The following is a 16,267-nucleotide window of genomic DNA, read 5'->3' as shown; positions in this document are numbered from 1 at the left end:
AATTTCATCTGCCATTTTGTTGCCCAGTCACTCAGTTTTGTGAGATCCCTTTGGACTCTGCAGTCAGCTTTAGATTTAACTACCTTGAGTAATTTTTGTATCTGCAAATTTTTCCACCTCATTTATGAATACATTGAACAGCTCAAGTCCAAGTACAGATACCTGAGAGACCGCACTGTGACACTGTACTCCATAAGGCTTTATGGAAATATGCTTATGAATGTATCTGATATAACTAGAATATGTTTAATGCTACATATGCCATGTAACATATCTCTGTAAAGGTTATGATCTACTGTATCTATTCATCCTATTTGTATGCATGTGTCATTGTTGTACCCCACATTATGAATTTTGGCTGTGTACTTGTTTAATTTGATGTAGCCTCAATAAAGCAGTGGCCAGCTTCCTGAGGAAAGACTATTTTCAGGCCTTGGCTACACTGGCGCTTTACAGCGCTGCAACTTTCTCGCTCAGGGGTGTGAAAAAACACCCCCCTGAGCGCTGCAAGATAAAGCGCTGTAAACGCCAGTGTAAACAGTGCCACAGCACTGGGAGCGCGGCTCCCAGCACTGCAAGCTAAACCCCATCAGGATGTGGAGTACGTGCAGAGCTGGGAGAGCTCTCTCCCAGTACTGGCGCTGCCACCACCCTCGCACTTCAAAGCGCTTTGAAGTTTCAAGTGTAGCCATTCCCTCAGTAAGTGCCCAACCAAGATGCCCTTAAGCCAACAATGAAGTTGGAGACACTAATCCACATCTAAGTTTTCCTAGGAATGTGTCTTGGCTGGTAAGGAACTCAGTCATGCATGGACATGTGACTTGCCCATGTGACTCCAAAACGCCATTTTGTAGCTGGATTCTACACAAGGGGAGGGAGGGATCTCCACCTACAAGAGAAAGTCTATTTAAACCCCAGGGAGACCCCTCCATTTTGTCTTCAGATGGCTCAAGAGATAGCCTCTCCCCCCCAAAGGATACCTGAAAGAAACTGGGACAAAGAACAGTAATTACAGGCGGTGAGAGTGATTGCTGGGCCCAGACCAGAAGGAGATTAGTCTGCAAAAGACAGCTTACTGAAACACCTCCGAGGGTGACGTTTTATCTGTATTCAGTTTTCCTACTGTAGTAGGCATAGACTTGCATGTTTTATTTTATTTTGCTTGGTAATTCACTTTGTTCTGTCTTTGACTACTTGGAACCCCTTAAATCCTACTTTCTGTATTTAATAAAATCACTTTTTATGTATTATTTAACCCAGAGTATGTATTAATACCAGGGGAAGGGGAGAGGGAAGAAACAGCTGTGCATATCCCTCTATCAGTGCAATAGAGGGCAAACAATTTATGAGTTTACCGTGTATAAGCTTTATACCGAGTAAAACTGATTTATTTGGGGTTTGGACTCCATTGGGAGTTGGGCATCTTAGTGTTAAAGACAGGAACACTTCTTAAGCTGTTTTCAGTTAAGCCTGCAGTTTGTGGGTCTGTGTTTGTGGCTGACAAGTGTGTCTGGCACAACCAGGCAGGGCTCTGGAGTCCCAGGCTAGCAGGAAAAGCAGGGGCAGAACTAGTCTTCATGCACTGTTTGCAGCCCCAAGGGGGTTTCTGTGATCCAACCCATCACACCCGCAATTAACCTTTTGCCATTGTGAAAACTGACCATTTATTCCTATCCTTTGTTTCCTGTCTTTTAAGCAGTCACTGATCCATGAGAGGACCTCCCCTCTTACTCCATGACAGCTTCCTTTGCGTAAGAGCTTTTGTCACAGGCTTTCTGAAAGTCCAAATGATACTATCAATTGGATCACCTTTGTCCATGTTTGTTTGACCCCCTCAAAGAATTCTAGTAGATTGGTGAGGCATGACTTCCCTTTACAAAAGCCGGGTTGACTCTTCCCCAATATATTGTGTTAATCTATGTGCCTGACAATTCTGTTATTTACTGTAGTTTCAGCCAATTTGCCTGGTACTGAAGAGAAAGTTACTCACCTTGCAGTAACTGAGGTTCTTCGAGATGTGTGTCCCTGTGGGTGCTCCACTCTAGGTGACGGTGCATCCTAGCGCTGTCGATCGGAGATTTTCGGTAGCAGTGCCTGGTTGGGGCACACGCACCCATATGGTATCTCCCGTCTAGTTGGAATCTTCCTGAGTGTGTGCACCCCACACCCTCCTCAGTTCCTTCTCTTCCGTGGAGCATCCGACTAGTACTCCAAAGTAGAGGGGAGGAGGGCGGGGAGTGGAGCACCCACAGGGACACACATCTCGAAGAACCTCAGTTACTGCAAGGTAACTTTCTCTTCTTCTTCGAGTGCTGTCCCTGGGGGTGCTCCACTCTAGGTGAATGTGTAGCAGTACCCACTAAGGTTGGTGGGACTTTGGAGATGCGGCAGTGAGTACTGAAGATAGTACTGCATGGCCTACTATTGTGTCTGCCGAGGTGTCTTGCGTGAGAGCATAGTGTTTTGCAAACGTGTGTTCAGATGACCATGTAGCTGCCTTGCAGATATCAGGAACGGGAACGTTGTGTCAGAAGGCAATGGATGCCGACATGGCTCTAGTGGAATGAGTTCCAATGTTGTCGGGCGGTTGAAGATTCTTCGCCTGGAAACAGGATCTCATGCAGTCAGAGATCCACTTGGATAGACGTTGTTTAGAGATGGCGAGACCCTTTGATCTTTTGGCAATGGAAATGGAGAGTCGTGGAGACTTGCAAAATGGTTTAGTCCGTTCTAAATAAAAGGCAATTGCTCTCCTCACGTCGAGAGTATGCAGGGTTGCGTCCTGCGGAGCTTTGTGATGTTTGGGATAGAAAGTAGGTAAGTATATAGGTTGGTTGAGGTGGAAGGTGGACACCACCTTAGGAAGAAATTTAGGATGTGGTCTCATAGTGACTATCTTTGGAGAAGACTGTGTAGGGAGAGTGGGCCATGAGGGCACTCATTTCACCAGCTCTCCTCGCTGATGTTATGGCAACTAGGAAAGCCACCTTCATGGACATATGGAGGTGAGAGGAGGTAGCCAACGGCGCAAATGGAGGTTTCAGGAGGGCATAAAGTACGAGGTGAAGATTCCATGTAGCCACTGTTGGGTGAATTTCAGGGTCAAGATTTTGCAGGCCAGAGAGGAAGCGTTCAACGGTGGGGTGTGTAAAGAGTGAGTACCCATCCAATAGGTTGTGGAAGGTGGTAAGCGCCGCCAGGTGCACTTTGATGGAGCTGAGCAAGAGTCCGCCCTGTTTTAGTTTCAGGAGGTAGTCTAGAATGTTAGGGAGGGTCACATTATTGGGTGTTAAATGGTTACGCGAGCACCAAAGAGCAAAACATCTCCACTTCTGAAGGTAGGTTTTACGAGTGGAGTCTCTCCTACTGTGGAAGAGGACACGTTGGACCTGCTCGGAACAGGCTAGTTCATGGGTTTGGAACCATGAAGGAACCAGGCTGTGAGGTGGAGCTTTTGGAGCTAGGGGTGAAGGACTCATCCGTTGTCCTGGTAAAGGAGGTCTGGTCTGTTGGGGAGAGCCCATGGGTGACAGGAGGACATGCGGAGAAGGTGGGGGTACCACGTCTGTCTTGGCCAAGCCAGGGCAATAAGGATGATCTGGGCCTTGTCATCCACGATCTTCCGAAGAACCCTGTGTAGTAGAGGGATAGGTGGGAACGCGTACAGGAGGTAGTTGTCCCACGGAGTGCCCCAGTGGGAGAAAAGCTGTTGGAGTACTGCGGGGTGCAGTTCCCATTCGTGTTCTGTCAAGAAGTGTCTGCTGAGTGCGTCGGCAATAGTGTTGTGACAGCCTGGTAGGTAGGTAGGAAGCGATGATCTGTATTCGATGTCATATGCACCAATTCCATAGTCGAATGGCTTCCATGCAGAGGGAATGTGATCGTGCTCCCCCGTGTCTGTTTATGTAATACATACATGCTATGTTGTCTGTTAAGACTTGCAGGTATTTGTTCTTTATGAGGGGAAGAAAGTGAAGGCATGCTCTCCTCATTGTTCTGAGCTCTAAGAGATTCATGTGTAGATGTGTCTCTGATGCAGACCACCGGCCTTGCACCCTGTGTTCCCCATGATGTGCTTCCCAGCCAATCAGGGAAGCGTCCGTGGTGAGCATGAGCGTTGGGGATCGTTACTGGAAGGAAACCCCTGTGAAGAGGTTTTCTGGATTTGCCCACCATTTTAGGGAAGTTATAACATGAGGTGGAGGAGTTAGCAGCATCCCTAAGGGATGTCTGCTGGGTTTGAACCTGGAGTTGAGCCAACCTTGGAGGCATCTCATATATAGCCTGGCGTGTTGGACCACGAAGGTGGTAGCTGCTATGTGACCAAGGAGCTGTAGGCAGATTCTTGCTTGTGTCCTGGGACGAATAGAGAGCGTACGTATGAGCTGCGTGATAGCGAGGAATCTGTTGTATAGGAGCAAGGCCCTGCTCTGGGTTGAGTCGAGACGAGCTCCAGTGAATTCGATCTGTTGCGTGGGTATCAGGGTAGATTTTTGGATGTTTATTTGGAGGTCTAGGCTGTGAAAAATGGAGATGGCGAAGTGCGTGGCGTGAAGTGTCTCGCCATAGGAGTCTCCCCTGATGAGGCAATCGTCCAGGTAGGGGAAAAGTGTGACCCTGTGTTTGCGTAGGTGAGCCACAACCACAGCTAGGGTCTTGGAAAAAAACTCTTGGAGCTGTGGAGAGTCCGAAAGGAAGAACTCTGTATTGGAAATGATCCTGACCGATTGTGAATCGTAGGAAGCGTCTGTGAGCTGGATGTATTGATGTATGGAAGTAAGCATCTTGTAGGTCGAGGGCTGTGAACCAATCCCCTTGATCCAATGCAGGTATTATTGTGTCCAATATGACCATCTTGAATCGCTGTGTCCTCACAAATTTGTTCCGTTGGCATAGGTCTAGTATAGGCCTCCAACCCCCGGTTTTCTTCTGCGTTAGAAAGTAATGGGAGTAGAACCCTGACCCTTGGTGTTGCGTCGGCAGAGATTCCACTGCACCTAGTTGCAGAAGGTGTGCCACTTCTGTGCGAAGTAACTGCTCGTGAGAGGGGTCCCTGAAAAGGGACGGGGAAGGGGAAAGGGTAGGAGGGTAGGATATGAACGGGATGGAGTAACTGGTCTGAACTATTTCGAGGACCCAGCGGTCCTGTGTAATCCGCTGCCAAGCATGTTGGAAATACTGAAGGCGGTGGTCAAATGGACAAGTAAGTGGTGGAATCAAGAGGCGGTCGTGCAGACCCTCGACCAAAGCTTCAAAACTGTTGTTTATTGTCTGGTGGCCGGAAGGTGGTGGCTTGATTTTGATTTTGTCTGCGTTTGGGAGGTCTAGTACGATTCCTAGTTGCGTCATATGGTCTGGATTGAGGGCGATAGTACTGATGTATGCATGGTCTTTGGTAGGGTTGGTATCGTTGTCTTCTGGGAAGTGATGGGTGAATGCCCAGGGTGCAGAGTGTCGCTCTCGAGTCTTTCATGGTGTGGAGAAGTTCATCAGTTTTTTATGAGAAGAGTTTTTCCTTATCAAAGGGGAGATCCTCCACTTTGGTCTGGAGCTCTTTAGGAATGCCTGACGCAGAGAGCCAGGAGGATCTGCGCATAATCACAGCAGTTGCAGTGGTACGGCTGCTGTGTCCGCAGTGTTTAAGGACGCCTGTAGGCCCTTCTGGAGATCAGTTGTCCCTCAGACAGGATTGATTTGAAGTCTGTTCTTCTGTCCTCTGGGATGTATGAGGTAAATTCGAAAAGCTTATTATAATTATCAAAATCATAGCTGGCGAGGAGAGCAGAATAATTTGCAATCCTGAATTGTAGTGCAGAGGATGTATAAACCTTGCGGCCCAGGACATCAAGGCGTCTAAGGTCCTTGTCTTGTGGGGTGGGTCGATATTGTGACTGTTTGGTCCGCTGTGCAACTGCATCAATGACAAGAGAGTTCGGTGGTGGATGAGAAAATAAAAAAAGGAAGTCTGCGTCCTTTGCAGGAACGTAGTATTTACGTTCGACCTTCTTACAAGTTGGTACTAGGGAAGCTGGGGTCTGCCAGAGAGTGTCAGCAGGCTCCATGAGTGCTTCGTTTATAGAGAGCGCAATTTTCGAGGGCGCAGACGGTTGAAGGATTTTGAGGAGTTTGTGCTGAGTCTCCTGAACCTCTTCTAAGGGGATATCCTGACCAAGTGCAACCCTCCTAAAAAGCTCTTGAAATTGTTTGCAGTTGTCCACAGACTGTGGAGGTGGAGGGAGGATGGCTTCATCTGAGGCTAATGGAGAGTTAGGGTTAGGCGAGTCAGGATATGGTGCTTAGCTCCCAGACTCTGGAGGGGGCTCAGGCACCCTGGAAGTGGATGGAGCAGGAGATTGAGGCACCAAAGGAAGATGATTGGTAGGAGGATTCTGCCACGGGTACCACTGAGGCCAAGGCATGGGGTAGGAGAACCCAGGCACCGCCCACGGGGGGGCAACGTAGGGAAACTGAGGCTGCTGGGCTTGAGCCGTGACCTGAGGTGGTAAAGGTGCCTGTGGAGGAGAAGCAGGAGGGGAGAACTCCACTTGCTGCTGTAGCTCAAGGTCACCGTCGGTGAAAGCCAGTTCAGGTGGAGAAAGTGGCAGGTCAAGAAAGGAGCCCTCTGTGTCTGGGAGCGGAGAGTGAGGCTCAGGTGGCACTAGAAGGTCACTTTGAGTGAGAAGCTGTTGTTCCTGGTCTCTAGGCTGATCTAAGCCTGCTCTCTGCTCTGGTTCTTTAGTAGGAGAGAGTGGCAGAGAGTGTCCTGCTGTGTTGAGCCTAGAGGTGCCCTTCAGGGGGTCTGCTGCTGGTGCGCAGGAAGACGAGTGGCTGGGTGCCGACCCTCTTCGCGGTGCTGAGGCTGATCGCGCTGTCGGCACCGCAGCTATTTTCGTTCTTGAGGCAGAGCACGTTGGCGGGGCCGTGGCCGCTTTTAGCGCTGAAACTGAACAGGCTGTAAGTTCCACGGCCGTTCTGGGTGTCGGAGCCGAATGCACTGCCGGCACCACAGCCGTTGCCGGTGCCGAGGAGGAACGTGGTGCCAGTGCTGTAGCCCTCCTCGGTGCCGAAGAGAAGTGAGTTGTCCGCGCCGCAGTCGTTTGCGGCGCTGAGGGGACCAAGTCAGTAGGTGCCTTCCCTGCGCGGGAGGTCTGGTCCCTGCCTCTAAGCTCTGTCAGAGCGCTTCCTGAGGCATTAGGAGAGGCTGAAACAGCTGTCTTTCGGGCTGTCAGCACAGAGGGTAGGGATCTCGCCGGAGACCCCCTACCCTTGTTAGAGACTCGTCTGTGAGACTGTACTCAGGAAGATTCCAACTAGATGGGAGATACCATCTGGGTGCGTACACCCCAACCAGGCACTGCTACCGAAAATCTCCGATCGACAGCGCTGGGACGCACCATCACCTAGAGTGGAGCACCCACAGGGACAGCACTCGAAGAAGTAGTCAGGCTTACCGACCTGTAACCGCCGGGATTGACTCTGAAGTCTTTTTTAAAAATTGGTGCCACATTAGCTATCTCCTAGTCATTTGGTACAGAGGCTGACTGATGTGATAGGTTACATACCACAGTTGTTAGTTCTGCAATTTTATATCTGAGTTCCTTCAGAACTCTTGGGTGATACCATCTGTCCTGGGGACCTTTTACTGTTTAATTTATCCGTTTGTTCGAAAACCCCCTCTACTAACGGTGACAGTCTGTATGCCCATGTTCACCCTTTTTACAAAGCTCTCATGGATGCCTTGTAAGGGATCATTTGAAAACTCATAATTTGCTGATCATTATTGTTCTGGTAAAATATTCAAGGCAACACTGTATGTAAAGTTATAAGATTCTAGGGTTTAACATTACTGAGACATATTCCAAGTTTAGAAAAGCAGGCACAAAACAGTTCCTCAAAGACAAAAGGCAAATTGACGCTTCAGCCAGGTGTCAACAAAATCAAATGGACTAGCACCTGGTTAAGTGGCCATTCTTTTGAGGAAAAAGAGTGTGAGTGAGAAATTTACATTGGCAAATAAGTTGCCATCTCCCCAGACTTTCTGTCCCCTGAATCCCAGCTGGAGATGATTCTCAAAGAAGAGGAAAAGATATAATGGGGAACAGACAGCCCAAATCATCTCTCCTGATACCTCTATTCACGGTATTGAGAACACTTGAAGGACAAAGGAAGCACCATTGGACTGTGGGAGGGATCCTAACTGAAAGCTTCTGCCACTAAGACTGCTGAAACATGTAGTGAGAAAGACTTTTTGCTTTGAATTCACTCAGCTTGTTAAGCTAGGTGTTAATTACATTTTATCTTTTATTTCTTTGTAAACAATCCTGACTTTTACGCCTCATCCCTTGTAATCACTAAAAATCTACCTTTCCGTAGTTGTTAAACTCATTTTATTGTTTTATCTAAACCAGCGTGTTTGGGGAAAAAACATTTGTGCTAACAGGATTTGTGCACACCATTTTCTATTCATGAAATGACACTTTCTGAGCGTGGGTTGTCCAGAAGCAGAGAGCTGGGCAGTACAAGCTGCACATTTCTGGGGGAAGTCTGGGACTGGAAGTTTGCTAGTGTTGCCCTGCAGAGTAATTCATGGGTGCTGGCTATAGCAATCATATAGTAGAGCTGGGAGTGGTTTACATGCTGGAGGCTGCGTGTGAACAGACCAGCAGTGGTTGCTCTCTCAGTGAAGCAGTGTAAAAGGCACCCAGGCTGGAGAATTGAGGGGACACAGCTATTTAACAGTCCAGATTGTACCCTGGGGATGTCATCTGACTCCTCATTCTGGGACAGTTCCTCAGATCTGTCACCTAAAAAGAATGGCTCAGATGTGGGAATCTCCCACCCATCCTCTGCAGTAAAGACCAATACAGAGAATTCATTCAGCTTTTCCGCAACGGCCTTGTCTTCTGTGAGTGCTCCGTTAGCACCTCGCTCGTCCAGTGGCCTCACTGATGGTTTGGCAGCTTCCTGCTTCTCATGTCTTGAATTTCTTTGTTTGTTTTGCTGCAAGTATTTGTGCTCTTCGCTAGTTTTAATTCAAACTCTGTCTTGGCCTGCCCTGTTGTACTTCTACACCTGACTTGCCTGCATGATGCTCCTTTCTATTGTCCTCGCTAGGACTGGACTCAGGTTTTAAAGGGCACCTTTTTGCCTCTAATCGCCTCTTTTACTCTGTCATTTAGCCATGGTGGCCTTTTTCAGCTCCTCTTCCTGACGCCCAGCTCCCTCCCAAGCACTGGGTCAGAGTCCCACCTGAGATCCTAACCATTGAGATGGAGCCAGTGACAAAAGAATGACCACAGCTTGGGAGCTGGACTTTACCTTTCATGGCTTCTGCAGCCTGGATGAGCTCGGTGACGGAGCCAGCCACCCGCTTGGAATATCCAGCCAGCTGCTGCTTCAGCTCGTGATTCGGCTTCTGCAGAATCTGGGGAGGGAGAGGACTGTGAGCAGAGGCAGGCTGTATCCCCAGAGAGAGACATGGCTAGCAATATCTGGCGTTACTCCATCCAGGGCCTTTCACAAACCTAGGGTTGTGCCAACTCCCACCCTCCCTACCCGCAGGGGCTATCCCCTTGTTCCCCAGAATAATACCATTTGGAACAGGAACTGGCAGCCCAGGGGCCCATCTATCCGTATCTCTGGTCTCTAACAGTGCCTAGGACCAGTTAACACAAGAACCTCTCAGTGGCCATTCTGGAATGACAGGCCTGTAGGGGAGTTTCCCCTACTCCTGGCAGGTGGGGCTGGCTTGTGCACTGAGGTATCATGCCCATTGTTTTAACCCTTTCTACAGTGACTTTAGTTGGTCTCATTCTCCACAGAAATGGCTGATCATTTCCTGAACCCTGCTGAGCTAGTGGTCTCAGTGACACCTTGTGGTGGTGAGTGCCACAGGTTAAGGTGATGCCCCCTTCCTCCACGGTGGAATTACCCAATCCAGAATCCCTTCCTCCAGAGTCATTTGACCTCCCCTGCCCTGGGTTCCTGGAGCTGAGACCCAGTTCCCTCCCCTATCCCGGTCTGTCTGCATGCCAGGGAAGGCTGCTGGTCCCACACCTGGAGGCGCTGAGGTCTGGCCAGGCAGGTGCCAAGCCGCCACATGAGTGCAAACAGCACACTGCAGGAGATGCTAGGCTCCCGCACTGCAGCTGGGGCCCAGTTCTTCACATGCCCAGCCTGGCTCTGCAGCTCCTGGGCCAAACCGTGGGCACACGCTGCACTCTCCCAGACCCACGTCACCTGGAACACGGGCACACACAGCACCTTCCCAGACCCAAGTCACCTGGAATGCGGGCACACACAGCACCCTCCCAGACCCACGTCACCGGGCGTGCGCACGCACACAGCACCCTCCCAGACCCACGTCAGGGTGTGCGCGAACACAGCAACCTCCCAGACCCATGTCACCTGGCACACGTGCGCACACAGCACCCTCCCAGACCCACGTCACCTGGAACACATGCGCACACAGCACCCTCCTAGACCCATGTCACCTGGAACACGTGCGCACACAGCACCCTCCCAGGCCCACGTCACCTGGAACACGTGCGCACACAGCACCCTCCCAGGCCCACGTCACCTGGAACACGTGCGCACACAGCACCCTCCCAGGCCCACGTTACCGGGAGTGCGTGAACACAGCAACCTCCCAGACCTATGTCACAGGGAGTGTGTGCACACACAGCACACACCTAGGCCTATGTCACCAGGAGCATGCATGGACACAGATACGTAGTGCACACACACTGAGCACACCCCTATCTGTGTCACGCAGAATGCGTGCACATCAGTATTTATGGGCACAGCGAGCACACCCCTGGCATGTGAGAGCACATGCACCGGCAAACACAGCCCTAGTCCCTCTCACCTAAAGCACGTATTGCGTCCCACACTCCGCCCCACTCCCACTCGCCCCAGCTGCGTCACTCGGTGCTCCCAGCGAGTGGAACCTAGTGCCATTCAGGCACGCGCACACACACGGGCTGTGACCAAGGCTCATGCTGGGGCAGACACACGGAGTCACTCCAAGCACCACTGTACTCACCGGCTGACAGCGTAGGAAGAACAGAATATAGAAAAGAAGAGAGTAAAGCAGTGAACAGCCTGCAGGGGCAGTGCCAGTCAAAGGCCCCGAGGGGCTCTGAACATGTATTTGGAGACAGAGCCTCATTCTGCGGGGAGAAGGGAGCCTGAGGGGCAAGGGCTGGGATTGCCAAGGGAGGAAGTCATGTGCACAGCGAAAGTAAGGGAGAGTTCTGTGTCACGGATGAGCCATTCGGACCATGTAGTCTGACTTTCTGCAGCGCGAGCACCAGAGAACCTCCCCCCCGACAGGGATTCCTGCATCAAGCACACTTCCCACTTGAGCTGCAGAGTGACGGGGGTGGGGTGGGGGCGGCGCTTTGTGTGCAGCCTGGGCAGCTAAGGGATGGAGAATACACCACGGCCCTAGGGAACTTGGTCCTGTGGCTCCTTATGCTCACTGCACCTTATTTCAAGTCTGAATGAGTCTAGATTCAGCTTCCAGTCACTGGAGAGTGCTTCGCGTTCGTTAGATTGAAGAACCCCTGGCTAACAACAATCACCTCCCCAGGCAGGTAATTGGACAAGGGTCCAGTCATCTCTCACGTAAACTAAACAGATTAGGCTTCTTCAGCCTCTCAGTGTCAGGCCAGTTTTCCAGACGTCAGATCACTGGTGTAGCTCTTCTCTGAACCCCTTTCCAATTTATCAACATCCTTCTGGAATTGTGGACTCCAGAATTGGACCCAACATACAGTACCGGTCCCGTTAATGCCACAGACAGTGTACCACCACCTCTCCACTCCTACTCAATATTGCCCTGCGCATCCATCCAAGGATCACAGCCACTCTCAGCTCCAGCATCACGCCTGGAGCTCATGTTCAGCAGCCTGTCTAGCATGATCCCAAAGTCCATCTCATAAATGTTACCTGCGCTCTTGGTTCCGAGACTCATATTTTAAGGTCACACAGGACCATTAGTTTCTCTCACCTAACCTCCTGTATAGCACAAGCCAGGGAACCTCACCCAGTTGCCCCAGATTGAGCCCAGTAACTTGTGTTTGACTAAAGCACCTGCCAGAAAGGCACCAGTCTGGATTTGAAAGCATCGAGAGATGGCGAGTCCACCTCTTTCCTTGGGAGTTTGTTCCAAGGGTTAATCCCCCACTCTGATAACAACATGCACCTGATTTCTCATTTGAATGGGTCTGGTTTAATCTTCCAGCCATCGGCTCTTGTTCTGCCTTTTCCCCTACATTAAAAAGTCCCCCTTTGGTACACAGAATTTTCTCCCTTGGACGGTGTGGTGAGTGGGAGGTTTTTGTAACTTTTTTAGTCTTGTTTGCATTCTGTGTGCTGCACTGTTACCCAGGGGGTGGGAATAAGCTGTTTGTTCTCAGGGCAGGTGAAGAGACAGCTCTGGGTCTTGGTCCTCACATCAATAGAGCCTCTCTCTGAAGATACAAGAGTAGATCCAATCGCTCCGACACTGACACATAGCAAGCAATGCCCCAGAGGGACAGGGACTTCCCCACCTCTGCAGGGAGGCAGAATGGCATGTCCTCAGCTTAGGTACGGCAGAGGTGTGAGGTGGGGGATAAGTGCTGGCTGCTGGGAAGAGTCGGGGTCTCACCTGGAGTCTAACGAGGAGGTCAGCTGGAGAGACAGACAGAGCTTGAACAAGGGGGTTCAGTAGAGCTTGGCTGGGCTCTAACCTTCAGTTCTCTCTGCTAACCTAAGGACTTCCTATGCTGCATTGCCATTGACTAATACACCTGACTGTTCTGGCAGCACTGTGAGAATATCACTGCAGATGCTGGCAAGGTGCATTAATCCTTGCAGAGTGTACACGTCTCCACTGCGGTCTATCTCAGTTGAACTTGCTGAATGGTGCTCATAGGGTGATGCAGGAGTATTGCAGGCCCAGAGATCCTGGGTAAGGAGGTGGTAAAGCAACGTGGCTTATGCGGGAGGAAGATCGTTTGGAGGGTCTAGCACACTGAAGGGTTCCTCCAGGACTGTTCAAAAGCTGGGGCCATAGCACCAATCCTGTGGGTCAATGACAGGTGGTAGCAGGGGTGGGATGCTGAACACTCCAGGAGCATTTTGCAGCAGTAAAACCAGGCTAGTTAGAGGAAGCAGCAAGAAAATGGTGTATAACCACCTCCCTAAGAAGGGCATTGCAAACCAGTGCAAGGAGAGAGGGTTAAGCATTGGGAAGCTCAATGAGGCGCAGCAGATTGCACGGCTGGAGAAGGATGATCAGTCAAAGAAGCAGCTTCCAGACCCATGCAGGGTTCCAGGAGGGTCTGAGAGTGACAAAGGCATCAGCAGAGGCAGCAGCAGGGTGTCCTGAAGACCTGGTTCCCCATCCAGCAGGGAGTCTTCACAACCTGACTCCCCATTGATAGATCTGAAGCGGTGGGAGTTGGAACTGAAAGCAAAGGACCCGCCTGCGGTCCAATCAGCACAGAGCTGTGGACCATGTAATATCCTCCGGGCCTCCAATGAGTGCAACTTACCAACTGATCCCGACTGCTCTGGATAAATGACCAGCCCCCAGCATGATTTGTCAAGCCCCTATTTTGCAGTAGCTCCAGTTTTACCAGTATCGATTTTATATTTTCTTCCAGATCACTGATACAGGGCATTGAATGGCACTGAGGCAAGAACAGATCCCTGCAGGACCCACTAGAAACTCCCCCACTGGATGACATTTCGTGCTTCCTGAACTGATAGGTCAGTAGACCACTTCTTAAAGCAATTTCAGAAGGTGTAAAAGGGTGCTTGGAGGGTCGGGCAGCCTAGTGGTTGACGCACCTGCCTTCAAGCCCCTTGCTGCCCTGGCTAAGGTGTCTCAGTCCTTAAGGGACCCAGGTGCTCCTTCTCCACTGGGTCGCAGCCCAAAGCCACGTGTGAAGCAGTCCCCAAATAGGGAGCTCCCAGCAGAGAGTCTCAGTCCACTCCCCTGGGCTACTCTCTACCGCTGTGGCCTCTCTAGTCCAAACCATTTGAGGCTTAACTCAAGCAGCGCTCCCCCATGGACCTTGGGTGCCCTGCCATGGCCTCAGGTTCCTCCGGGCAGACGGCTGTAAGTTTGCCAGGTTCTCTCTTTTTCTTCCCCTCCAGGCCTGCTGTTGATTGCAGCTACAGCGGGGCAGGCCTAGCTGGGCCCACAGGCTCTCCCGCTTTTTCTGTGCTAGTATGAGGTTTCGCAGCTTCATTGCACATGGGCTACACTGATTGGGCATAGTGCTGGTTTTTAATCTGAACATTGTGTAGGCCTAAGTCCAGTGCCTTGGAGAAGTCTCAGTGCGTTAACCTACAGCTACCCTTAGCATCCAACCTTGTGACCTCAAAAAACACAAGTTTGTCTGACCAGACCTATCTGCCATAAAACCATGTTGATTGTTGTTAATCATGCTGTGGTCCTTCAGTTCTTTATTGACTGTAACCCGTATCAGCCTTCTCATGATTCTGCCCAGGATCAATGTCAGCCTGTGGTTACCTGGGTCAACCTATTTACTCTTCTTAAATCCTAGTACAACACTGGCTGTTTTCCAGTCCTTTAAAAAGTGACAAAGAGTCCTGTGGCACCTTATAGACTAACAGATGTATTGGAGCATGAGCTTTCGTGGGTGAATACCCACATTGGCAAGTCTGAGATTTGAGAAACAACATTCATGGTTCAGAAATCTCCTCAACCAATTCTTTAATACTCTTGGACACAAGTTATCTGTCCCTGGTGATTTAGAAATGTTTAACTACAGTAGCTGCTGCTTAACATCCTCTCTAACTATTGACGGAACAGAAACTATTTCATTGTCACTCTCATACATGAATATAACATCCTGCTTTTTTCCAAACATAGAACAGGAATAGCCATTGAATACTGCCTTTTCTGCATTATGATAGATTGTTATGAGACAAGGATAGTAAAACTGACCTAGACCACTGCTACGATTTTGTTTGTTCCTGGTATTTTTTTGTTGTTAATATTTTTTATTTCTACTGGACATAAGCATTTCATGATACTGTTAGCTTTATCAACTGTCTGCCTTTCCTCACTGCTACTAAGAGCTCTCCATGGGGATGATTCATAGATTCATGGAGTTTAAGGGTTCATTAGATCATCTAGACTGGCTTACTGTACATCACAGACCAGAGAATTTCACTCAGGTACCCCGGCACTGAGCCCAGTGACCTGTGTTTGACTAAAGCATAACCTGTGGAGGGTGGGGACAGAGTTCTGGGTGTACGAGGGAGAGCTCCACAGGAGGAGGGGTGGGGAGAGTCTAGGGGGATAGGGGGAAGGATCCCAGAAGAAGGTGCTACAGAGTGACCCCTGTCTCCACGGGGCAGCTGAGCATCGTGTGCCTGGGCTCCCCTGGAATGCTGCCAGGAGATGGAAGCTGGGAGGGATGGGGTAACTCACCACCAGCACGTGCTCCAGCAGCTCCAGGTACCCGTTGGCGCATTCCTTCCCGTATCGCAGTGCCCGCAGCCGCACGTCCGTGCTCACCTCAGGGTGGTAGGCGGCTTCCTGAAAGCCAGAAAGAGTGAGCAGTGCTGAGCACTGCTCCACACGCAGCACCAGCCACACAGCCCTGCCCATCACCTAGGCCACTGTCATGGCATCCACACCCTCCAGTGCCTGAAGGACCCACTGCCCCCTAGTGCACTGCCCCCTGGTGCCCCGCCTGCAGCCTATCGCCCTCCTGCCCTGCCCCCTTGGTATTTCCCTGCAGCCTATCGCCCTCCTGCCCTGTCCCCCGGTAACCCTCCTGTAGCCTATCGTCCTCCTGCCCTGCCCTCTCGGTACCCACCCTGCAGCCTCTCGCCCTGCTGCCCTGCCCCCCAGTGTCCTCCCTGCAGCCTATCATCCTACTATCCTGCCCTGCCCCGCCCCTCGGTACTCCCCTGCAGCCTATCGTCCTCCTGCCCTGTCCCCCGGTGCCCCCCCATAGCCTATTGTCCTCCTGCCCTGCCCCCTCGGTACCCACCCTGCAGCCTATCGCCCTCCTGCCCTGTCCCCCGGTACCCCTCCTGTAGCCTATCGTCCTCCTGCCCTGCCCCCTTGGTACCCACCCTGCAGCCCATCGCCCTCCTGCCCTGCCCTGCCCCGCCCCCTCGGTACTCCCCTGCAGCCTATCACCCTGCTGCCCTGCCCCCTAGTGTCCTCCCTGCAGCCTATCACCCTGCTGTCCTGCCCTGCCCCGCCCCCTCGGTACTCCCCTGCAGCCTA

At 51.1% G+C, this 16,267-nt stretch overlaps 1 protein-coding gene across 4 annotated transcripts in view; it reads right to left on the bottom strand.

Annotated features, from left to right (window-relative positions):
- Nucleotides 1–16,267, bottom strand: part of TLN1 (talin 1) — a 196,109-nt gene that overhangs the window by 21,923 nt on the left and 157,919 nt on the right. For all 4 annotated transcript variants that reach the window (XM_030567039.1, XM_030567041.1, XM_030567040.1 and 1 more), the window contains 2 exons: nt 15,458–15,565; nt 9,319–9,424 (listed from right to left, as the gene is read on the bottom strand). In XM_030567039.1, coding sequence (XP_030422899.1) covers nt 9,319–9,424; nt 15,458–15,565 — 214 coding nt within the window. The remainder of the gene's footprint in view (nt 1–9,318; nt 9,425–15,457; nt 15,566–16,267) is intronic.

The sequence above is a fragment of the Gopherus evgoodei genome, chromosome 6, assembly GCF_007399415.2.
Source record: "Gopherus evgoodei ecotype Sinaloan lineage chromosome 6, rGopEvg1_v1.p, whole genome shotgun sequence".
Lineage (NCBI taxonomy): Eukaryota > Metazoa > Chordata > Testudines > Testudinidae > Gopherus > Gopherus evgoodei.
The sequence above is the reverse complement of the archived record's forward strand: the minus strand, read 5'-3'. Positions and strand labels throughout refer to the sequence as shown.